The sequence below is a fragment of the Carcharodon carcharias genome, chromosome 6 (assembly GCF_017639515.1).
Source record: "Carcharodon carcharias isolate sCarCar2 chromosome 6, sCarCar2.pri, whole genome shotgun sequence".
In the NCBI taxonomy this organism is placed as follows: Eukaryota; Metazoa; Chordata; class Chondrichthyes; order Lamniformes; family Lamnidae; genus Carcharodon; species Carcharodon carcharias.
In genome coordinates, this window is record NC_054472.1 from 110,993,597 (window position 1) to 111,020,275 (window position 26,679).

At 41.5% G+C, this 26,679-nt stretch overlaps 1 protein-coding gene across 3 annotated transcripts in view; it reads right to left on the reverse strand.

Annotated features, from left to right (window-relative positions):
- Window positions 1–26,679, reverse strand: part of mapre2 (microtubule-associated protein, RP/EB family, member 2) — a 100,008-nt gene that overhangs the window by 56,152 nt on the left and 17,177 nt on the right. Inside the window, exon 1 of one of the 3 annotated variants that reach the window (XM_041189427.1) lies at window positions 1,252–1,475. The exons of the other annotated variants lie outside the window; for them this stretch is intronic. Within the exon in view, the coding sequence (XP_041045361.1) occupies window positions 1,252–1,382 (131 nt within the window). The 5' untranslated portion in view covers window positions 1,383–1,475. Of the gene's footprint in view, window positions 1–1,251; window positions 1,476–26,679 lie in introns of those variants that run through there. 3 annotated transcript variants of the gene reach the window in all.

The following is a 26,679-nucleotide window of genomic DNA, read 5'->3' on the forward strand; positions in this document are numbered from 1 at the left end:
TTCTAATTCAAAGACCCTCTACCATTTCAGAAACATAGCTAAGCAAAACAATTTCACAGAGGCATTGACTGCTGCAATTAGAGGCAGTGAACATTTTTAAGCTAGTAGTACATTTCAAAGTAGCACATTATCCAAAGATTAAAAATATTTGATGCATTTAAGGCAGTAATGAAGAAAAATCAAGTCAAAAGATCAAGCCGGCAGTCCATGCAAACAATGAAGGCTCAGGCCTAGTGCATAGCTAGGAAAAGGCCAAACGTCTGGCAGGTAATTTGTATTTATGATTAAAGCTAGACAACAATGATGACCAAGCAACAGATTTTAACAAAATGCATTGCATAATATGCATTATTTGTATACAAATTCCTGAAGAATACAGATATCAATAGCATACTTTAGCAATAGATGCTTTTTCTGACAGATTATATCTACCAGAATTATATTTTTAAAGCAAAATTAAAAAGATCTCTCCACCCATAGGAATATCTAAATTGATAAAAACCATCACACCAGTTCTGTTAGCCCTGTTTCACAGCTGTCTTTTTTTTAAAAAAAGAATAGGTTCAATATCTGTCCCAAGGTAAATCTGGAATGTATTTCACATCTACTGCTCATTTCCCCAGATTACCTCAACGGTTACAGAGGTCCAGCTTCTTTGTACAAACCAGCTACAAGAGGAAATCTCACTGAATGCATGACATGGTGACCTCGACAGTCAGGCATTCCACCAATCAGATCCCAGAATTTTACAAGCTCCATCAATCTGGTTTGCTTAATAATACCAACTGCAGCTCAATCCTAAGGAATCCATTTTTAAAATTTATTGGGGAGTGTTCTGTTAATTTGTTTACTAACTATATTTTAATTTAGGCAAATCTACTTGGTCTCTCCTTTTGTAACAGAATTGGCATATTCCCCCCTTACAGAAATAATTACTTTATCTGATTCGAAATAACGGCACAGAAGGCAACCAGCAGAATCCGGGAGGGCGGGGGAGGAAGGAAGAAGAGAGGAGAAAAAGCACAAGGGCATTCATATATATATATATATACATATATATAAAAAAGGCACTTAGTGCTATTAATGTTTCAATATTCTGTACAATAATAAGTCACATCTCATTTAAAAAACAAAATATACAAACAGAAAACTATTAAACACATCTCGGTGTATGCCGTTTTATTATGTAATCCATTGCATTTCCTCATTCTGCTGCAGTCTCCAGCCATATCTAAACATAGTACTGATTACCTGTAAGAACGCTCCCCTCTCACTGTGTGCTTCCGAAAAGGAATAATGGTGCCATTGTCCTGCACGATGTCGTTATTATTCTCACCATTTGGGGAAAGTGCTTGTGGTGTGGGGCCAGGCATTGGAACCATCCCAGGCTACAATTTCTCACTGCGTGCTGTGGAGTAGGCTCTGAGCCCGTTTCTTCACAACAGGGCTCTACTTGACCTCAGTACTGACGTCAAACGTACTGGGGAAAAAAAAAACCTGGAGACGTTGGGCAGCAGCCTTGTCATGTGACAGGATTTTACCATAGTAACCAGCTAACTCACTAGGTCTCAATAACCCACACCGGAATTTAGCAGAGCCACGTCAATATATCAAAAGTGAAACAAGAGGCAAATGCAGGCACACTTCCATCTGTTGTCTAATCCCCCATTGCCGAGACTTTCCTCCCTTAAAACCACTTTTTCATTCAGACTACATCATAAAAGCTTCTTCTGAGAGGAGGATAAAGAAGCATTCCGTTCTTCTGTTCCATTTAAAGCTTCGTTATTGTTGTCTTCAAATTTAATAATGGCTTATTAGTATAATTTTATATTCACAGTTTTTCATATCTCGCTACTTTGCATTGTTTTACTTAATTCCACTCCAAATAAATAAAAATGCCAACCATTCTTATGAGCTTTTCACCATAAATCAACTGTGCCACATATATACATGAGGACAAATGAAGTAAAGAATGACAAGAAACATTTATTTTTATCAGGAACAATTGCCATTAAATACTTCAGTCAAAATATGAGAATCATCACATTGCAAGGCAAACATACACAGATTTGTCAGAACAGGTTAAACTGATAATTGCATAAACATTTTCATGTTTGATTTTATGATTTCCTTTACAAATCTCAAGCAGTAAGTTGTAAAAGTGACAACCTTAAAAAATGTACACACTTGGATTGAAGTTATCAGGGTAAAATGGTGTAACAATTGCACCACGAGTGAGATGACTACACGCATTTCTGAAAGGAAGTAAAAAGCTGATTGATTGAGGGATATAATGAATAGACAAGCAGGTGGAGTTGATCAAGAAGGCATAGACTCCTCTGCTACAGTGATTTTGCCTATTCATAAACTTTCTATGTTCAAAAACTCAAATTCGATGTATACATTTGTTATATTAAAAGTCTGTGCACACTTCCTATCGAGAGCATCTCTGTCATCACACTTGTATCAACTTTTACCCATGAAAATTTCTACACCTACGTTTATAATGGAAACCCACTATGTAAAATGCAAGAATATAATTACACCCCTCTCCCCTGTTACCAGTGGTACCACCATAGCACCTCAGTTTTGTTTCTCTCAGCTCCTCAACCTATACTTCAGAGAAATTTCTATGTTCCAACTAGTTCTGTCTCCTATATTAGAATAAATGTTAATATTTAACTGTCAGTAACAGTATAAATCCAACTTCTGCTTCTGCTAATTGTGAGGTGTTGTCAGTACATTCTTAATTTGGGAATTCACTCATTTTTTAAACATTGATGTGCCTGAAGTTGTGTTTCTTTCATAAATGAGTACGTCTACTTAAGCCACTTTGGCCAGCCATTGGTGGTAGCTCTTCGTCTCATAAGATATGGTTTGCACCATGGTGGTCAACTCCGTTATGTGTCACCTTTTCAGCTTCGTTGCAGGAGTTGCCAAATAGGTGACACATTTAGACATCACTCTGCCTTTGGGTTCCACACCAGATTTTTTGTCAGGCTTTACTTCCTTAGCCTTCAAGTCTCCGAGGTATCCACAAGGCAATGGAGCTATTTGCCCATAGCTGGGATTGCCAGGGTGTGTCCACATGCCAGTGGGCCTGCATACTGCATGTCTGGGGGCCAAACCACCAGTGGGTTTCTCTGAAGCTTTAGCCTGAGGCCACAAGAGACCAGTTTCCATGTCGCTACGAGGAGACACAGCTGAGGACTTGACAATGGTAAGGCTCAGTACAGACAGGGACAGACTTACACATTTGGCTCTCTTTTTCGCACTGTTGCTAGCCAGCGGCATGGGCAAAAATGAGAAGCAAACTAGAACACAAAAGTGGAAAGCATGCCAACTCTCTTCACCCACACACTAGACACATCACATCGACCGGTTTGAAACACATTAGCCATTGGTGTATATGATACTACATATGCAGGAGATCCACATCCAGTTTATCCATTCCCACAAGAGGATCTCACCATCGCTGCTCGGCATCAACTCCCTAAAAGGCTAGAATTAAACCTGCAATATGCTGCTATGAAACAGTGCACCCCCTCCAGTTTAAGCGGGTACAAAATATTTTGCAGTATCCTTCTCAATATAACAGGAATATAACTTAATTAATGCACTCTGACAGGTTCTACAGTATAAGGGAAGCATAACATGCCTTCAAGATATGTTTCCAAACATACTGATCTTTCACATATACAGTGAAATAATACATGCTTCAGCTTACAGCAGCACATTATTCATTTCCTACAGTGGATATACTTGCAGAATAAAATGTCTTTGCACCTCCTAACTCCCCAAAGCCTGTCAACTATCTACAAGGCACAAAGCAGGAGAGTGATGGAATGTTCTCCACTTGCCTTGATGAGGACAGTTCCATCAACAGTCAATAAACTTTACACCATCCAAGGCAAACAGCTCACTTGATCAGCACCCCGTCCACCACCTTAGACATTCAATCAATCCACCAGTGGCACACAGTGTACACTGCTGCCATTATCTACAAGATTCACTTCAGCAACTCACCAGGACTCCTTCGACAGCACCTTCCAAACTCGAAGGATAGACGCATGGAAGCACCACCATCCTCAGATTTCTTTCCAAGCCACACACCATCCAGAATTTGTAATACGTCACTGTTCCTTCACTGTCACTGCGTCAAAATCCTGCACCACACAGACGGCAGCTGTTCAAGAAGGTAGCTCACCGCCACCTTCAAGGGCAATTAGGGATGGGCAATGGATGCTGGCCTTGCCAGGGATGCTCACATCTCAAGGATAAGTTTAAAAAAAAATAAGATTCACAACCTTAAGGATAATTTCTTCTAAATAAGAAGTTGCAAGCTAGCCAACATTTCAAAACTCAAAACAGGCATGATGCCAAAACCCTTTTCCCCCCTCAATTTGACAATTATTTCCTCTCCTGACAGCACGGACTCCTTAACTCTATACAGCACTATGTGAATCCCCTACAATCTCAATTACTCATTCGTGAATCTTTGACAGTTAGCAGACTATTTGACTTCAGAGCAGAGCAATCATAACCAAGCCACATCCTATCCTTAACTGATATTCTCACACATGCACTTCCAGCAGGGGTCAATGGATAGCACTTCCAGCAGGGGTCAATGGATAGCATTCAGAAGTGCAAACCCTACTCAAATTTTCCATTACCAACCCGTGATAAGGCCAATTGCAGTGTTGCTCTAACAGAGGTTAGCTAGCTCATCAGAGACAGGGAATGAATCTGGCTCTTTCCTACTCTTTGAAACTTAGCTACTAACTTGTTAAACCAATAGGTGTCTCCAGAAGCCAGTTACACACTATGATACTCAATTTCAAGTTTTACAAGACTTGCAGTTAAAACATGTTCTTGGATACAATTCCTTTCAAGTTAGAAGGGACTAAAACACCCTTTCTGCTGCAGACATTCATTTAAAAAACCCATCATTTTCTTGTCAAATCCTGAATTTGTCTCTTTTTAATCCTAACAGCCACAGTCACTCCTCAATAACAACCGCCAACAGATATGATGTTCTGTTGGTAAATCCTTCATCAATGCCTGTCCTTGATCCTTAACAGATGTACGGCCTTACAGCAGTTTTCCCCTTACAAGGTGGAAGATCTTTCATTGTGCTGAGGCTCCTGGCTTTCTTTGTTACCAAATCACTTTTTTTCTAATTTCTGGCAGTTGCTTGATTCATGAACCCTACAGTACGTATGTTGAGACATCAGCTCAGGTTTCACTTGTTCATTCATTTATTCTTTTACAAATATCTATTATTTCCTCTAGTATTATTGGCTTTTGACTCACAATATCTAATTATATTCTCATTTCGAGTCTTACGATGGCAGTTACGTTTTACATCAGAAACATTTCCCCCAGACACTCCGAACAATCAAAAATGGAACAACATTCTAGAGGCTAGCTCAGTGAGCTACATATACCATACCAATACTGTTATAGTACAGCCAAGAGATTTTTGGGGAGAAAAATTGTACGAAAACACGGAGAGGTTTTTCTCCCCCATGTAAATTCCATAATACAGAAAACAGCATTCAATGATCTCATCATAATTTCCACAGCAATTAAGAACATGTTAATGATGCTTTAGCTAACAGAAAATTAAAATCACAAACTTACCCTATTACAGGATCAGAAAAAAAGAGTCTTAATGTAATACTCTGGCTATTTGTAGAAGGCTGGATACAAAAACAAGAAAAAAAATAGAAATAAAATTAATCACTGTAGCCTTTATTGGTACTGTTGGGACATAGAACGGTTATTTAAGTATCAAGATTCTAACATATTGTTGATAACAAGCCTTCTACTTCTTGGACACAAAGGCTTACTGTATAGTGCATCCTTCTATTCTGCATGTCATTAATGCAATGAAATGAATCACTAAATTGTCACATTCATTTTTTGGTTTGTGACTGGTGCATGCACATTTGTCTGAAATTGTTAATTTAATTTTATACCACATATATCCAGCAACAACATGCATTTCTACAGCACCTTTATCATGGCAAGACATCCCAAGGCACTTCACAGGAGCATAATCACGCAATGAAATTGACACAGCCAAAAAAAGGAGAAATTAGTTTAGATGACCACAAATCTAATTAAAAAGGTAGGTTTTAAAAGGAACATCTGAAAGGAGGAGAGAGAAACAAAGTGGCAAATCAGAGGTTTTAAGGCAGGAACTCTATTGCTGAGGCTCTACGTAACCAAATGCATGGCTGCTGATGGAGTGTGGGAAGCTGGCGATGAGTATAAAGGGGTTAATTCTAACTGATATGCTAATAAGACACAGAATACATCATCACTGTCATCACTGGAAGTGATGCAATGTCACATTATCTTGCTCTCTTGTAGAGCATCATGTTAAGATTTAGATACAGTAAGAGATGTTCCAATTAAGTTGATATTTTCCTTACCTCAGCAGACTCTAACTATTCTGCATTAACACAACGAGACCAAGATTGGTAGCAGCAAGTGAAAGAACAAGCATGGAAAAGTCTCTGCCATTACTGGAAAGGTTCAAGTAGTTGGCACGTCTCAACCAAGCAGCGCAGCTGAATTGGCACTAAAGCTATGCCAGACATCACACTGCATCAGGCAAGCAGGCCAGTACACTATTATACACAATTGGCAGCTGCACCCAACTAGTTTATCGTCTCCAACGGATTGAAAAAAAAGCCATGTACGATGAAGTAATAAAAGCACTTGATGCCTACTTAAAAAGGTTACCATTGTTGAGCAGGCTAAATTTAACAAGCATCCCCAATGACAAGGTAAAGTATTGATACACATATCAATGATCTGCAAGTCTATATAGAGAACTCAGAGTATGGCAGCTTAAAAAATGAAATGATCAGGGTCAGAACAGTTGTCAGAGTCTTAGATAAAGCACTGTCTGGCCACTTGCAGCTGAGGGATGATCTATCCTTAACAAAGTTGACTGCCTGAGCAGTCAAACCAAGATCAGGAAGCAAAATATCGATCAGTAATTTAGAGTGACCGGAAGAACCATATCCCAAAAAAATGAGTGTGTCAGTGGGGTATGTTCAAGTTAAAAGCAGAGAGGTGGCTGTGCAAAAGCAGGGGAGGCATGAAGAGCAGCCAGCAACCACTCCAGAAAAATCGATGTGATGGGAAAGAACACAGGTGCAGAAATTGATCTGTCAAAGAAGCCAAAAGCCATTTTTGCAGAAGCATCACTTCCAGGCTGTGTCACAATGAGAATACTGTGCAGAATAAGCAAGAAGAAAAGCCTTTGAAAGGTGGCAAGATCCATAAAACAGAAGATATCAATGATGTTGAGATGCCTTTCCTTGGCGAGATCCAGGAACCAACCGGAAGCTATTGAGTGCAGATATATAAGCAGAGGGAAACAAGGTACGTTTCAAGTTAGACACAGGTGCAACAGGTTTGGTTCTTTCAGTGCTGAACCGTGGTTGGAGAAAAGTTCTCTCCTACCATCACGCATAAAACTAAAGGTCAAAGGACAACTGAATGCAACCCTTCAATATAGAGAGAAAAAGAACTGAAACCTTTCATGTGATCCTGAACCAGAGTTGTTCACTCTTAAGCAGGAAAGCCTGTACCCACTTACATCTCATTTACAGAGTTGAGGAACTGGAAAGCCAAGAAGATCAGCCTAAAAACTTCAGACTAGGAAAGCTGAAGACAGAATAACACATCACCCTTCATCCTGAAATGAAGCCAGTGTCTGTTTACACACAGAAATGTTCCTCATCCACCCTTGCCAAAGATAAAGAAACTGATTCATGTTGAACTTGTAAAAGAACCAACAAGCTGGTGTTCACGGATGGTCCCAGTGCCAAAACCCAACAGATCTATCAGAATGGGTGTGGACCTTACGTAGCTGAACAAAGCAGTTGAATGCAAAGTACATCCCATGTTATCTGTGGACGAGAGCTTAGAAAGATTGGGAAAGAGTCCAATCTTCACAAAGCTAGATGCAAATAGTGTTTTTTTGGCAACTGTCCCCCTATGGAGAGTCTAAGTTGCTCACAACCTTCCTTACATTGTTTGGGAGGTTTTGTTTCAACAGATTACCCTTTGGCATCACATCAGTACCAGAGATCTTCCAGAGGACAACGTCAAGTATCCTAGAAGGATGAGATGAAGTCACATGTCACATGGATGATGTCCTGATCCAAGGATCCATTTAAACAGAACATGACACTGGAGTACAAGCTGTGCTGCAATGTCTACTGGAAACAGGAATTACACTCAACAACAAATGCGAATTCTTACAGCCGACTTTCAAGATCCTTGGGCATATGGTGGATGCAACTGGTGTCAGAGTTGATCCACAGAGGACAAGAGCAATCAAGGAGTTTCCAGCTCCTTGGAGCATGACAACTCCAGAGATTCATGGGTATGGTTAATCAAGTCAGCAAGTTCTTGCCTAACCTAGCTGTCATGAATGAGCCACTATGTCAGCTATTACGACAGCTATTATCTTGGGCCAGAAACTTACCTGTGTCAGGCGGGCTGGGTGGGAGTGGGCGTGAAGCCAAGCAACGCATGTATTCGGCTGCGCGCTGCCATTTAAACATGGGCAGGCCACTTAAGGTCTGCCCAGCATGACACACAGCCGGTAAGTGCTACGTGTGCGTGTGTGTGTGTAAATGTGTTTGGGGGGGGAGAGATCAGGGCCTACGCTCTTCGCGCATGTGTGAAAGAGCGCAGGAATCTCCCCAAGGCACGGAACTGCCTCAGAGAGATTAAGTTGATAGTACAAATTTTTAATAAATGATCTCGCAAATTTAATTATTTTATTAAACTTTCAGAAAATTTCATCCCACCCGTGGACGAGGTTTCCTATAAAACTCGAAGACAACTTGGGCTCTTCGCCTGCTCGCCAATCTTAAGGTTGGACGGGCAGTGCTGTTAATTAGCTTAATTAGTTTCCTAATGGCCTTAATAGGCCTTTGACAGTTTGGCAGGTGCAGCGCCACCTACAGCGCATGCCCAAACGAAATATCTAAATGATGTGCGATGATATCGGGATGCATACCCGATGTCATCATATGTCATTTTGCGCATCGGCGTGTTGGGCCTGCCCCTGCATGCCACCGGCAATATTCTGGCCTTGGTGTTAGGATGAAGCAAAACAGAAGTAGTTTGAGCAAATCAGGAGATGCTGATATCACCCTATGTTTTAGTTCACCATGACCCAGTGCTAACCACCATCATTGCTGCAGATACCTCTTCTAGAGAATTTGGAGCTGTAATCCAAGTTACAGACAGATGGAAAGCATAGACTAGTTTACTACGCATCCCGTTCACTGACAGAGACTGAACAGAGATATGCAGTGAGAGAAAGAAGCATTAGCTGCTACCTTGTGAAAAGTTTGCAGTTAATGCTCTTGGTCTCCAGTTCAAGATAGAGACAGATCTCAAGCCATTATTGACACTTAAATTCTAAGGAGTTAGCAAAAATGCCTCCACAACGATTCAGGTGGAGGATGATGAGCTTTGATGCAAAGAGTATGTTAGGAGGAAACAGCAGACTACAACAGATGCTTTGTCCCATATCCCAGTGACAAGGCCTGAAGATGGTGATGCACCCTTCATCGAAGAGGTAGAAACCTTTGCATCGATAACAACCACAATTCTACCAGCAACAACTCAGCAACTGAGTGAAATCAATGATGCACAGAAATCTGATGAAAAACGTGCTCAGGTCAGAGATCACTGCATCAAAAGGATGGCCAATATACATGCCACACAATCCCATTCTCAGACAGTACCAGGAACAGAGGACATCTCAGTGTAGTTAATGATTTACTCATCCATGACAGAGACTGATCATTCCAAGAGCTCCAAGACTCAACGATTGCCCCAAGGCGTTTGGACATCACAAAATATCAAACCAGAGCAAGGTGTTCTGTTTTGCAGCCAGGTTTCAGAATCATTGGAAGAGATGATATCAAGCTGTATTGCTTATGCAATTCATCGCCAGGAGACAAGAGAACTGTTGATGTCATCTTCCTTACAATCAAGACCATGGGAACATCTGGGGACTGACCTCTTCAAACACAGAGGTAAAATATTCTTGATTGTGGCAGACTACTACTCAAGGTGGATAGAAGTCAAGCAACTGCAGGGTCACACTTCTGAAGCAGTTGAAAGAGATATTTGCAACATATGGAATCCCAGACCTTGTAATTTTTTTTTTTAATTATTCTTTAATGGGATGTGGTTATCGCTGGTAGGCCAGCATTTGTTGCCCATCTCTAATTGCCCTTGAATTGAACGGCTCGCTAGGTCATTGCAGAGAGCATTAAAGAGTCAATCACATTATGACTCCAGACCAATAGCAATCTTGGACAATGGACCACAGTTTGTTAATGAATACTTTAAAGAGAGTTCATGGTGTCATATGGATTTGTCCATACTGCCACCTCATCAAAATACCCTCAAGCCAATGGTGAAGCTGAAAGAAGATGCGTACAGTGAAAACATTGCTGAAGACCTATGACATCGAACTTGCATTTCTGAAGGCATCATTCAACTCCACTCCAAAAAGCCTTAGCATCATATGAACTCTGCTTGGGAAGATGATTGAGGACTCAACTCCCTATTCTCCCAAACACACTCATACTGTGTATACAAACTGATGACATAGACAATGCAAGGGAAAAAAAGAGGATGAGTATTGTTCCAGCCAGATGTGGAATTATGACAAACACCACTAGCACACAACCTACTAGATCTCCAGCCAGGAGACCCAGCTTGGATCTGAGATCAAGATTGCTATGGACAATCCTACCTTATCCAAACAGGCAGTAGGATGGTGAGATGGAACAAATATGCACTAGTTGCCACACAAAAGGAACTTTCTACACAATCGAAGCAGTCATCTACCCAACCAAACAGATCAGAGATGCTGCATTCATCTACCAAATTGGGATGACGAGGCAGATGAACCGGAATCATCTGCCAATTCTCCTTCTGCCCAGCAGATTCTCAGAGATCACCCGCAGGACTGCAAGCCTGGCTCAGCTCCTGACCTCATTATGGCCTTGGTTCAAACATGGACAAAAGAGTTGAACTCAAGGTGGCGAGGTGAGAGTGACTGCCCATGATATCAAGGCTGCACTTGACCAAATGTGGCATCGAGCCCTAGCAAAACTTGAGTCAGTAGGAATCAGGGGAAAACTCTCCACTGGTAGGAGTCATACCTAGCACAAAGGAAGATGGTTGTGGTTGTTGGAGGTCAATCATCTCAGTTCCGGGACATCACTGCAGGAATTCATCAGGTCCAACCAACTTCAGCTGCTTCATCAATGACCTTCCTTCCATTACAAGGTTAGAAATGGGTATATTCAATGTTCAGCACCATTCGCAACTCCTCAAATACTGACACAGTCCGTATCCAAACGCAGCAAGACCTGGACAATATCCAGGCTTGGGTTGACAACTGGGAGATGTAGTATAACGGTTTTCATTCTAATTGTGTGATATGATAATGGAGGCAGTGTACATTTTCACAGGAAGCGATTCAATGTCACATGATCTCGCTCCCTCTTGTACAGCCTTGTGGTACGATGTAAACACATTATGAGATGTTCCAATAAAGCTGATGTTTTCCTTACCTTAACAAGATTTATTACAACATAGCATTGAAAATAATCTAACATCATCAAATACTTAGGTATGTGTCATTGTCCAGGGCACTAAATAAACTTGCATGTAGATGTAATTTGAATAAGCGAGAATTCAATTTCCAATAAATAATCATATTAATTGTACAGCTAATTATTAGAGGCCTGAAATATAGTTCACTACCTACTTTATGACATTACAAGTTAGCAACTAATGCAAAGATTCAAATCACTGGATTAATTGTGGATGCTAGGCTATACTAAAATTACACATGCAATATTTGCAGCTCATATGGCCTTGCAACATTCAGTGAGGAGCTTGGTAATAATTATTTATTTCTGGATCAATTAGGAGGGGTACTAAATCACAAGATTAACAAAGAAAACACAGATAGCTGTAACAATATTAAATGACTTGTAGGTACCAACAATAATCTTCATGTTTCGGAAACGCAGCCTATTGGCTGCTCACAATCCTCTGGTGAAAGAGATGCACAAGCACCGACATCCAACATAATAGAGGTCATCGCTAACTAACATCCAGCGTTATGGTTCGAACTACCATTTATATACCATTGAATGTTCAACTGGAAACAGTTCTCCAATTGACCCAGATTTTGCAGTGGTAATAACAGAATGTCCACGTTTGCCTTTATTACTGGGTAAAACTGACAGCGAATTCTGGTATTCACACATAAAAGACTTGAAGGATTTAAGACCACAGGACATTGCAATACGCTTTACAGCCAATGAAGTTTTTTGAAGCACAGTCACTGTTGCAGTGTAGGAAATGAGGAGCCAATTTGCACACAGCAAGATCCCAAACAGATACAATAGTTTAAATACAATTTGTATCCCCAACTTTTTACTTCCCAATTGAAGAATTCTCAGTAATCTGATTGGTTGATCATCCTGTCTGCTGCCTGCCCTGTTCACAAGATGCTTCACAGAAGGCACAAAATTCAAACTAATGTTGGAATAGATAAGTCTGCACCCCAAAGCCCACTAAAACTTCATGGGCAGTTTTCTGAGGTCAACGGTGAGCGCCATTCCTTTACTGCTGACTGCAAAATCTGAGTCATTAGATATGGCAGGAACCACCATGTTCAAATATCACATCTAGAATTACAACTTGAAATCTGTCCCAAGACTTCAATGCTATAAGCAACCAACCTCTACACAGCTACTTCACAGTTAATGTCCTGCAATGCTGCTTAAGAATTCATACATACCCAAACTGTTCAATTAATATTAGTGTACATACATATCCTACAGAAATTTAATATTCACAAACTTGCAGATTACTGAATGATATGCAAGAGCACAATCAAGGCAAATGTAGATGGGTCCAACGCAAATGGCTTAATGTACAATATAGATCACAACAGGATTATTGCAGCACCTAATTCTTTTACCACTAGACAGCAAACTTGGCTACTCCATCTATCATCCTAACCAATGTCATAACTAATTAGACATTGGTGTTTTAACAGAATTGGAGTCAAAGATGAGTCCTATCTTGCCAAGAACAAACTAATTATCCAACTGTCAAGTTTAATCTTGGTCCTCAGTCTCTTTACCTGCTCTTACAAAAAGATTAAAAGAAGCAAGTTCTGCACAACTGAGAAAGTTTCCAATTTCTGGATGAATACTAACATTAATACACATCCATTGTAAGTACATTCTCCTTTTTGACTGCAATCAAAATATGATGCATGAGTTTGTATTCCTCCATAATCTGAAGAATTAACATAGATTCCACCATGTTTGGAATGTCAAACAATTTGAGGCCAGATAAATAACAGTCTTACTTGGGAGGGGCTGAACAACATCCAATTACAATCTTACCATTTTGTATGGGTGGACTCTACTTCAGAGCTACGGAGATAGCAAACCCACAGATACTAGTTACAGCAGAGCAGTGCTTGAAAATGGTCACTGAAGTTCATGACTGAAAGCCAAAATTTTGCCAGCTATCTTGCCATTGGAGCATAAACTGAGCAACAAGAGCAGAAAAGACACAATGCAAACTTTTACATAAAGTCCATGTCTACATTGATTTTTTACCTTGGTGGAGGAGTTGAGGCCCCATTATAAACAGCTAAGTTGCAACATAGCAAGTGTTGTGATGCTGGGAGTTGTAATTGCAAACCTACATGTATGCAGTCCGCGGCTCTGATGACTTGGCAGTAAAAGGCACAAGGATATAACACTAAGATAAAAGCAAAAATACAACACTGTTTGGCAGAATCATGGGCAGTAGAGCTATTCCACTAAATGCATATTATGAGGAAGCTGGAAAACACTGTAGACATTGCCAACCTCTTAACAGACATGTCAGCTAACCAGACCTAAAATACTATCTTTTAACTATGGTCATAAGATACCAACATCAGTTCGAGCGCTCTCCACAAAATAGCGCCCCACACAACCCCCCCAGCCCTCAAACCTCATCTTACTCTGCAACTGGACCTCATGCCCTCTGGACCACACACTCTGGAATTCCATTGGTAATCCTCTCAGCACTTCCATATCCTTCTCAACCTTTTAAGAATCTTAAACTCCACCTCAGACTTACTAATCTCTCTTCTGGCTCAATGCCCATGTTTTCATTAATGCTCAATTCTACTATTCCAGTGCTCTCATGGACATCGTCCCCTTGCATACTACAAAAACCTGAGCTCATCCAAAACTCTGCTGCCTCATTCCAAACTTGCAGCGTGGCCTGTTCACCTAGCACCCCATGATCAAATCCCTCCATGGCTTTGTCCCCTTCCCAACATTGGAGACCTAAAATCTTCAAGAACTCTGCATTCCATCACTTTCAGGCTTCGGCGCATCCCTGATTTTCATTGTACCATCATGGGCAACTGTGCCCTCAGCTGTCTCAGCCCTAAACTTTGTAATGGGCTCCCTAAACTTCTCTGCCTCTCTCTCTTCTCCTTTAAGACACTGCTTCAAACCTATTTCTATGACTAATATTAAAGCAAAATACTGGGGATGCTGGAAATCTGAAATGAAAACGAAGTGCTGAAAAGCTCAGCAGATCTGGTAGCATCAGGGGAGAGAGAAACACAACTTACTTTGAGTTGATGCTGCCAGGCCTGAGTTTTTCCAGCACTTTGTTTTTATTCTATGACTATCTGTCCGAATATCAATGTGGCTCAGTGTCAAATTTTGTTTGATAAACCTCCTGTGAAGGACTTAGGAAAATACATCAATGTTAAAAAATGTTATATAAATCCAATTTGCAGTTGCTTTGGTGTAGCCAGCAAAAAAAAAATCATACACTGCTGCTGTAGGATTTACAATCACTGTGAAGTTTGATCATGTGCCAAAAGGCATCAACACCTGATTACAATAAGACGAACAATGAAACAGATGCATTATTATTACTGATACACTAACAATAAAAATGACAAGCTGAAAGAGCAGTTTTACAGTAACTTCAATGATGATTACTGTAACAGAATCATGCAAGGTGATCATGAAGAAAGTCTTTAATGCATATGTTGGCAGTCATGCTGTCTCTGGCATGGTCTGGTGCATCTCAATGGTATCAAGAAGTACAAGGATAATCACCTCTAGAAAACCATCACCTTCCCGCAACCATACAAGCATTTTGAATGTTAGAACTAGCCAACCCAACTTGCAAGGCATAAAAATTAACAAAGTTGATCACGAAAAAAATGCTAGAAGGTCCAAAGTTTGATACACGCTTATCTACTATTGGGAATACAAATGCTGGCTGGAAGCCTGTTAGATGCCTAGATGTAAAGCAAATGAAAGTCCAAACACTAAACAGAAGACTTGCCATATCATCACCAAAGCTCGTCTAAGTGTAGTACTTACAGATGTTGCCAAGAGCACGTGAAACATATTGCATATACAGTGGAGAATATTGACATAACTGGTTTTGTTAATTGCTAGCCACGGGAATAAGATAAGAATGACTACTCAATACAAAACATTGTTTGAAGAGTCAAGAGAAACAGAAGGCAGTTTTTCTTAGCCTAATTCCCCTGCAAAAGTATGACAAAAAACTTTAGTCCTTTGGCTCAACCCAGGTTGTATCAAATTAAAAATCATTGGTGGGGCACAAAAATTGATGAAACCGAAATCCATGTAGAGCAGAATTGCACAAAGCACCTTTTGGCATGACGATAAAAGAGGTGCAAGACATACCAAAAATGCACCTGTCACGAGTGTGAATGGTACCAACCACGTTGCTCTGGTCTGCAAGAGTGAAATTATACAAAAATGCTACAAGCACTTTAATGGACTACCATAGACAATCCATCATTGTCTGTAATCCATCAATAGATTAAGCTTTCAAAGGTCACACAGCAGCTGCACAAAATGAATGAGATTTCCAAGATTGCCAAGGCTACTGAGGCCTTCAATGCAATCAAGTTCCAGAAATGGGTAAGACTCCTGTAGCGATTTACAAGGGCTCTCAGTGGCCAACTACAACAACTTGTATTTATATAACAGAAAATACTGGAAGTACTCAACAGATCAGGCAACATCTGTGGGAAGAAACAGGGTTAATGTTTCATATCGCTGATGATAATTCAACTTTCTTAAAAGTCATCGACATGAAACATTAACTCTGTTTCTCTCCACAGTTGTTGTCCGACCTGCTGAGTATTTCCAGCATTTTCTGTTTCTAAATTCAGATTTCCAGCATCTGCAGTATTTTGCTTTTACATTTATATAACTCTTTTAGTGTGGCAAAAAGGAAGAATCCTAAACATAGTCATGTCACCACAGTTAAAATTCCAGCAGCAGCACATGACCATCCAAGATAGAGGAAATATTCTTTCAATTAATTAAAGTCACTTACAAGTTGATCACAATATCAATGTATGGATATAGCCTCAGATATTATGAAAATTATAAATTTAATTTGGAAAAGCTAACTTAATCACTGTTTTTAATCGCTATGGATCATACATTCACAGTATAAATTCACAGTATAAAATTTGATATTGAAGGCAACAGACAAAAGTGATATTTCAATGCTATTAGGAATATAAAAATATGCACAAACTAGGGAGACCATCCAAATAAAATTGCTAGTCTCAATATTTCAATTCGCATTAACCCTTCCAAACAAATCAGTAAAACTTGGTAATACCACCAAGTGAGAATTCAACTGATTTTGATAATAGCAAAAAAAATGAATAGCCTGTAAATCAAACAATACTGAGAACAATCAGGGTGGTTACAATGATCAAGGAGTTAAGTTCTGATTTTTCCAGTTTTGGTTCACCAGATGGCAAGAAACAGGCACTGATTGTGTCTCAGTGGAGAATGGATGTTCCAAACAGAGCCTGCAACTGAAGGCACGGGTTGTGTGGTTGGAGATACTGGCAACAAAACAAATTGAGTCACTGCAGCCTGAATTAATATATCATCCAGTGATCTTATAAAAAAAGAACATAATGGTCAGAGGACTGGAAGAAATCTTATTTCCCAATCTCTTTCTAGCTGAAAGGTTCCACACAGGGCTCCAGAGATGGGTAGGGGAAAATAAATTTAACATTTCACTTATTTTTGGTGACTTTGCACTCATCAAAAAGTGAGGACATCAGTCTCACTTTGGCAAAGTTTTGCCAAATGGGTGTATCAAGTAACCTTCAGACAATATGAATAGTCTATATGGAAAGAATATGAATCTCCTTCGACTACCAAATTTAATATACCAGTATAAATATTTTTTCCACATTCAGCACTTAACATGGATTTTGTGTTGTTTAATGCTGCAGGTACAACTGTAATTAAGAGAGTTAACATTACCCAAACTTATTTTCTTATGGTCTGCAGAGAAGAAGTATGCTTTTATTCAATCAGTCTGCCTAGGTTCTGGAGGTGAAAGGCCAATGTTCAAATCCACAATGTGATGCAAGATTATATTTTTTAAGAAAGGTAAAATTTTATATTATAGGCAGTAACACAATCCCACGATTCAAGTGACTGTGTTGCTCAGTTCAAGATTTCAGAATCCAACTATAGAAACCATATAAATTCCAACAACAAGCTTTAAAATATTCCAGCTGCAAAGTCAAATACCTAGCATTATACAGGAATAACATTAAACGTTTTTTTTATATAAATATAACATTTGCAGAAAATCCAAGAGTAATATGCTATAGTTCATTCCTGGCCTATTTTACTTGTTAATATACACAAGTTTCCCATGCCTCTTCAGTTTCTATAAAAAGCAAGGACAAACCATTCATTTGCCTGAACTTATTACATTTTGAAAATTATAAAAAGATTTCTCTTTGCTATCTTTGTTGTGAAATGGAAGGAGATAATGCTCGACTTTTTGTGTAGGGGGATACAGTCATGCACATAGCTCCTGTAGGAAGTTAAGAACAACTGTTGAATTTGAATTGCAGCCAATAGTTTTTGTGCATCTGATGCTTGCTGCTCATAAGCCTGACTAATTAATTAGTGCACAATATCCAGTCATTTCTCTGCTTTCCACCTAACGGCATTAACCTTTTTTGAATGTCATTTATGAAGACTTTTCTTATACTAGCAAACATACTGGAAATATGACACTTTGCCAGATAAAAATAGCAGGTAAGAAAATGATCAAGGCACCCAAGCTATTCTGAAACTTCTAGAGGACCCAATGCTACCAAAAACTTCCCCACACCAACCCCAAGCAGCAAGAACCCATGTCTCCAATTATCAGCATATAGCATTAGAAAATCATATATTTAGCAGTTTGTCACTAAATTGTTGTCAAGTTCATCCATAAAATCTTATTTACAAGTACATATGAAACAGTACTGTTATGTTTTCAGTTGCACGAGGGTTATGGCTAATTTGTAGGGTTGCCAACCCTCCAGGCTTGGCCTGGAGTTTCTAGAAATTGAAGATCAATCTCCAGGACAGCTGTGTGCAACCCTGGAGAAAAATCATTGAGACAAGAAAAATATTGGGGGTTTTTTTGTCATTTCCTTTGAACATTGCTCATTATCAGGTATAAAAATATTGAAAAAAATAAGCTGTTTGGCTGACAGTTAAGCATCATGCAATTGGGTAATGAGACTTTTTGCATTCCAATTGGTGTAAGAAGGCAGTATGTCATTAGGATGGATGTGTTGGCCGACTAATGGCTGGAAAATAGGGGCAAGTCACGTGATGAAATTTTCAGGAATACATTAAATCACAGTTGGCAACCCCACTGCTTTGTGTTGAACAGTAATCTGCAATAAGAATTCAAATAATTGGGTTTCGCACATCATTAAATTGTCTGAATGGATTTGTTTACCCTTTGCTCAACCTAGGGAGATTGTTGTCATAATAATATGCAGTAAATTAACAGACCAGCTCAGGTGGTCATCAACTTATGGGAGAAAAGGAAAGATGACATGGCAGGACTTGGATGGATGACTGACAAGAGTGTCTAGGATTAGTTTCACTTTTGATTTAAAATTGATCTCTTCCTCTTCTTGACCCAAAGATGCTAAGAAAAAAAGCAGAGCACCTTCTTTCTCCAGATTACTTTTCAGCACTGTTGGAAATGAGTGACTGGTTGGGGACTGGCAGGGGACAGGGGTTTGTGGTTGGTAAAGGCAACAGGCAGTGTCTGGCTACACTAGCATGCAGTCAAATAGCCTGCCAACACTCCTGTATAGATTCATTGATGTACAATAGTTACTTATGAAAGGTAGTGAAACTGAAAAATAATTCATTGGTGGTTAATCGTTTTCTCTTATAAATAATTACATTGCAGATAAAGGAGTTTTTTCAAGATTTACAAGCCAGAAAAGAGGATGGCACTTAGAAACAACTCATCTTTGGACCATTGACAGGCATTGATACTGATTATGTTACTGGACTAGCAATCCAGAGACATCAGTTCAAATCCTACCACAGCATGTAAGGAATTTAAATTCAGGTAATTAAATAACAAATCTGGAATAAACAGCTAATATCAGTACTAGTGACCATGAAAACCATCGAGTTATTGTAAGAACCCATTTAGTTCACAAATGTCCTTTGGAGAAGGACATTTGCTGTCCTAAACTCGTCTCACCTATATGTAACTCCAGGCCAGAGCAACATAGTTAACTCTTAACCGTCCTCTGAAAATAGCCTAGCAAGCCACTAATTTGAATCAAATCACTACAGAAAAGTATAAGATTAAAACCAGATAGACCACCCAGCTTTGACCTAGATACTGGAAACAACAAAGGCACATGCACCCTAGTCGGCCTTGCAAAGTCCTCCTCACTAACATTTGGGAACTTGTGCCCGATGTCCTTTGGGGAAGGATATTTGCTGTCCTTAACTCGTCTCACTCTTGGCCAACATCCCAGATTCCTCCATCACATCTCTGCATATGTCCAGTTCCACCAGCAGGACAGACCCATTACTGTAGCACTGTGGGATACAGTCAGGAGGGAGTAGTCTTGGAAGTCCAGTGGCAGCTGGTGAGAACACCAACAACAGAAAAACCTATTTGACCTCTCACTTACTAATTTACCTGTTGCAAATAGATCCATGGTTGACATTATTGGTAGGAGTGACCACAGCACAATCTTTGTGATTAAGTCGTCCCACCTTCACGCTGAGGACATTTTCCACTATCTTGTTGGCACTACCACCATGCTAAATGGAACAGATGATTTAGAACAGAGCTAGCAGCTCAACCAAAGTGCTGCGGGTTATTATCAGCACAATCTGTAACTGCGAGGCTCGGCATATCCCTCACTCTACCATTACAATCAAGGCAAATGGTCAACCTTGGTTCAATGAGCAGTGTAGGACAGTATGCTAGCAGCAGCAACAGCATGTAAACCCAAAAAAAGGTGCCAACCTGGTGAAGCTACAACAGAGGATTATATGCACGCTAAAACAATGGAAACATCATGCTATACAGGCTAAACGATTGCCCAACACAGATTAGATCCAAGTTCTACAGTTCTGTCACATGGTGGTGGACAATTAGACAAGTAAGAGAAGGAGATAGCACCAATGACATCCCCATCCTCAAATGATAATGAAGTCCAACATGAGCATAAAAGACAACACTGAAGCACTCTCAAGCATCTTCAGGCAGAAGTGCCAAGTGGACGATCTATTTTGGCCTTCTCCTGGCGGTTCTTAGCATCATAAAAGCCAGTCTTCAGCCAATCTGATTCTTTTTTTTATTCATTCATGGAATGTGGGCTTCGCTGACTGGGCCAGCATTTATTGCCCATCCCTAGCTGCCCTGAGAAGTTGGTGGTGAGCTGCCTTCTTGAACCACTGCACTCCATGTGGCGTAGGTACACCCACAGTGCAATTAGGAAGGGAGTTCTAGGATTTTGATCCAGTGACAGTGAAGGTACGGCAATATATTTCCAAGTCAGGATGATGAGTGACTTGGAGGGGAATTTCCAGGTGGTGGTGTTCCCATTTGTCTGCTGCCCTTATCCTTCTAGATAGTAGTGGTCGTGGTTTTGGAAGGTGCTGTCGAAGGAAACTTGGTGAATTCCCATAGTGCATTTTGTAGATGGTACACACTGCTGCTACTGTGCATCAGTGGTGGAGGGAATGAATGTTTGTGGATGTGGTGCTAATCAAGCAGGTTGCTTTGTTCTGGACAGTGTCAAGCTTCTTCAGTGTTGTGGGAGCTAAACTCATTCAGGCAAGTGGGGAATATTCCATCACACTCCACACTTGTGCCTTGTAGATATTGGACAGTCTGGGGACTCAGGAGGTGAGCTACTCGTCGTATGAATACTAGCTTCTGACCTGCTCTTGTAGCCACAGTACTTATATGACTAGTCCAGTTCAGTTTCTGGTCAATGGTAACCCCCCAGGATGCTGATAGTGGGAGATTTAGTGATGGCAATGCTGTTGAACATCAAGGGGCAATGGTTAGATTCTCTCTTGTTGGAGATGGTCATGGTTTGACCAAGGACACAACCCCAACGGGCTCCTGCAGTGATGTCCTGGAGCAGAGATGACTGACCTCTGACAACCACAACCATCTTCCTTTGTGCTAGATATGATTCCAACTGGCTTGCTCCCCCCCACCCCACAGATTTGCTAGGGCTCCTTGATGCCACCCTCGGTCAAATGCTGCCTTGATGTCAAGAGGCAATCACCTCACCTTGGGAGTTCAGCTCTTTTGTCGATGTGTAAACCAAGGCTCAATGAGGTCAGGAGCTGAGCAGCCCTGGTGGAACCCAAACTTGGTGTCAGCGAGCAGGTTATTGCTAAGCAAGAGCCACTTGATAGCACTGTTGTGACCCCTTCCATTACTTTACTGATGATTGACAGTAGACTGATGGGGCAGTAATTGGTTGGGTTGGATCTGTCTTGCTTTCTTGTGTACAGGACGTGTCTGGGGGCAATTTTCCACATAGCCGGGTAGATGCCAGTATTGTAGCTCTTTTGAGTACAAAACAAATTAACAAATCAGGGGATTAAAAGGCAAATTAAAAGGCAGTCCCTTAAAAGGGAAACCAGAAAAAAAATTAAGGACAACAATGCCAGTGTTGTAGCTGTACTGGAACAGCTTGGCTAGAGGCGTGGCAAGTTCTGGAGCACAAGTCTTCAGTACTATAGCCGGAATATTGTCAGGGCCCATAGTCTTTGCACTGTTCAGTGCCTTCAGCCGTGTCTTGATATCATGTAGAGTGAATTGAGTTGGCTGAAGACTGGCATCTGTGATGCTGGGGACCTCCTACAATCTGGCTGAAGTTTGTAGCAAACGCTTCTGTTTTATCTTTTGCACTGATATGCTGGGCTCCTTCATCATTGAGGATGGGGATATTTGTGGAGTCTCCTCCTCCAGTGAGTTGTTTAATTGTCCACCACCATACACGACTGGATGTGGCAGGACTGCAGAGCTTAGATCTGAACCGTCGATTGTGGGATCGCTCATCTCGGTCTATCACTAGCTGCTTGTGCTGTTTGGCACGCAAGTAGTCCTGTGTTAAAGCTTCAGCAGGTTGACACCTCATATTTAGATTGGTACTGCTCTTGGCATGTCCTCCTGCACTCTTCATTGAACCAGGGTTGATCCCCTGGCTTGATGGTAATGGTAGAGTAGGCAATATGCTAGGCCATGAGATTACAGATTATGTTTGAGTATAATTCTGGTGCTGCTGATGGACCACAGTGCCTCATGGATGCCCAGCCCTGAGGTGCTAGAAATCTATCCCATTTAGCACGGCGGTAGTGCCACACAATAAGATAGAGGGAATCTTCAATGTGACAGCGGGACTTCCTCTCCACAACAACTGTGCAGTGGTCACTCCTACCAACACTCTGATGGACAGATGCATCTGATATCATATGATATCAAGAAAAAACTGCATGCACTGGTTAAAGCAATGGCTGTGATCCCCTGCTCGAGGTCTGAAGACTTGTGCTCCAGAACTGGCCACACCCCCAGTCAAGCTGTTCCAGTGCAGCTACAATACTGGTATCTGCCCAAACTTGGCTACTTGGCTCCTAATCTCATTTTAGCCTTGATCTAAACATGGACAGAAGAGGTGAATTCAAGGGGTGAGGCGATGGCGGCTGCCCTTGAAACCAAGACAGCATTTGGCATATGGCATCAAGAAGCTCAAATAAAATAGAAGTCAATAGGAATCTTGAGGAAAACTCTCTGCAGGCTCAAGTCACACCTAGCACAAAAGAGGCCAATCACCTCAGCCCCAGGATATTGCTGCAGAAGTCTCTCAGGACAGTGTTCCAGGCCCAAACACCATCAACTGCTTCATTAATGAGCATCCCTCCATCATATGGTCAGAAGTGACATGTCCACTGGTATTTGCAAAGTTCAGTTCTATTTGCAACTACTCAGATACTGAGGCAGTTCATGCCACATGCAGCAAGACCTGCGTAATAGTCGAGCTGGGGCTGGTGAGGCAAGCAACACTTGCACCACAGCTGCCAGACAATGACCACCTCAAACAAGAGAATCTAACCTTTACATTCATTAGCACCTTCATTGCTGAAACCCCCACCATCAACATTCTGGGGTGTCACCATTGGCTGGAAACCTAACTGGAACAGCCAACTAAATACCATAGCTACGAGGGCATGTCAGAGGCTGAGTATTCTGAAGTGAGTAACTCACCTCCTGATTCCCTTTCCATGAATGCAGCTCCAATAAGACGCTCACAGCATCTAGGATAAAACAGCCCACTTGATTGCCAATCCATTCACTGCCATAGAACGTTCACTCCTTCCACTACTGGCACACAGTGGTAGCAACTGTACCAGCTACAAGATGACTACAGCATCTTACTAAGTCTCCTTCAACAGAACCTTCCTGACCTTTACCACCTAGAAGAGCAAGGGCTGCAGGCACCACCACTTTCAAGTTTCCCTCCAAGACAAACACCATTCTGACTTCAAGTTATATTATTGTTCCTTCACCATTGTTGGGTCAGAATCCTGGAACTCCCCTCTTAACAGTAAAGGGGAGGTGATAGTGTAGTGTAGTGGTATTGTCGCTGGACTGGTAATCCAGAGACCCAGGATAACACTCTGGGTTCAAATCCCACCATAGCAGGTGGTGGAATTTTAATCCAATAAAAATTGAATTAAAAGACTAATGATTGTTGTAAAAACTCAGCTGGTTCACTAAAGCCATTTAGAGAAGGAAATCTGCTGCCCTTACATGTGACTCCAGATCCACAGACCCTTGAATGCCTTTAGAAATGGTCTAGCAAGCCACTCAGTTGTATCAAACCACTACAAAGTCTCAAAAAAAAGGAATGAAACCAGATGGACCACCTGGCATTGACTGAGGCATGGGATACAACAATGGCAAACTCAGCCCTGTCAGCCCTGCAAAGTCCTCCTTACTAACATCTGGGGGCCAGTGTCAAAATTGAAAGAGCTGTCTCAAAGGTTAGTCAAGCAACAGCCTGACATAGTCATCCACAAGGAATCATATCTTACAGATAATGTCCCAGACACCATCATCACCACCCCGGGTATGTCCTGTCCAACCAGAAGGGCAGACTCAACAGAGGTGGCAGCACAGTTGGGAGGGAGTTGCCCTAGGGGTCTTCAACATTGACTCCAGACCCCATGAAGTCTCATGCCATCAGGTCAAACATGAGGAAGGAAACCTCCTGATCACATACTGCCCTCCGTCAGCTGATAAATCAGTACTCCTCCATGTTGAACACCACCTGGAGGAAGCACTGAGGGTGGCAAGGGCACAGAATGTGCTCTGGGTGGGGGACTTCAATATCCATCACCAAGGGTGGCTCAGTAGCACCACTCCTGACCAAGCCCTAAAGGACATAGCTGCTAAAGAGTGGGTCAGTGGCAGATGGTGAGGGAGCCAAGAGGGAAAAAACATACTTGACCTAATCCTCACCAACCTGCCTGCCATAGATGCATCTGTCCATGACAATATCGGTAGGAGCGACCACCGCACAGTCGTTTTGGAGACAAAGTCCGCCCTTCACATTGAGGATACCCTCCATTGTGTTGTGTGGCACTGCCATTGTACTAAATGGAATAGATTTTGAATAGATCTAGCTACTCAAGACTGGGCATCATGAGGTGCTGTGGGCCACCAGCAACAGCAGGACTGTACTTGAACACAATCTGTAACCTCATGATCTGGCATATCCCCCACTCTACCATTACCATCAAGCCAGGGAATCAACCCTGGTTCAATGAAGAATGCAGGAAGATATGCTAGGAGCAGTAATAATCTAAAAATGAGGTGTCAGCCCAGTGAAACTGTAACACAGGACTACTTGTGTGCCAAACAGCACAAGCAACAAGTGATAGACAGAGCTAAGTGATCCCACAATCAATGGATCAGATCTAAACTCTGCAGTCCTGCCACATCCAGTTGTGAATGGTGGTCGACAATTAGATAACTCACTGGAGGAAGAGGCTCCACAAATATCCCCATCCTCAATGATGGAGGAGCCCAGCACATCAGTGCAAAAGATAAAGCAGGAGCATTTGGCACTTTTGGCTGAAGGTTGTAGCAAGTGGACGATCCATCTCTGCATCCTCCAAAGGTTCCCAGCATTACAAATGCCAGTCTTCAGCCAATTTTATTCACTCCACGTGATAAAGAAACGGCTGAAGGCACTGGATATTGCAAAGGCTCTGGGCCCTGACAATATTCCGGCAATAGTACTGAAGACCTGTGCTCCAGAACTTGCTGCACCCCCAGACAAGCTGTTCTAGTACAGCTACAACACTGGCATCTACCCAGCTATGTGGAAAATTGCCTAGGTATGTTCTGTACACAAAAACACAGGACAAATCCAACCCGGCCAATTACCACCCCAGCAGTCTACTCTTGATCATCAGTAAGGTAACGGAAAGGGTCATCAAAAGTGCTATCAAGGGGCATTTGCTTAGCAATAACCTGCTCAGTGATGCCCAATTTGGTTCCGCCAGGGCCACTCAGCTCCTGACCTCATTACAGCCTTGGTTCAAACATGGACAAAAGAGCTGAACTCCCAGAGTGATGCCAGAGTGACTTCCCTTGACATCAAGGCCACATTTGAGCGAGCGTGGCATCAAGGAGCCCTAGCAAATCTGGAGTCAATGGGAATCAGGGGGAAACTCTCCACTGGTTGGAGTCATATCTCGCACAAAGGAAGATGGTTGTGGTTGTTGGAGGTCAGACATCACTGCAGGAGTTCCTCAGTGTAGTGTCCTAGGCCCAACCATCTTCAGCTGCTTCATCAATGACCTTCCTTCCATCATAAGGTCAGAAGTGGGGATGTTCACTGATGATATCACAATGTTCAGCACTATTTGCAACTTCTCGGATACTGAAGCAGTCCATGTCCAAATGCAGCAAGATGTGGACATTATCCAGGCTTGGGCTAACAAGTGGCGAGAAACATTCGTGCCACACAAGTGTCAGGCAATGAACAAGTGTCAGGCAATGAACAAGTGTCAGGCAATGTACAAGTGTCAGGCAATGTACAAGTGTCAGGCAATGAACAAGTGTCAGGCAATGAACAAGTGTCAGGCAATGAACAAGTGTCAGGCAATGACCATCTCCCAACAAGAG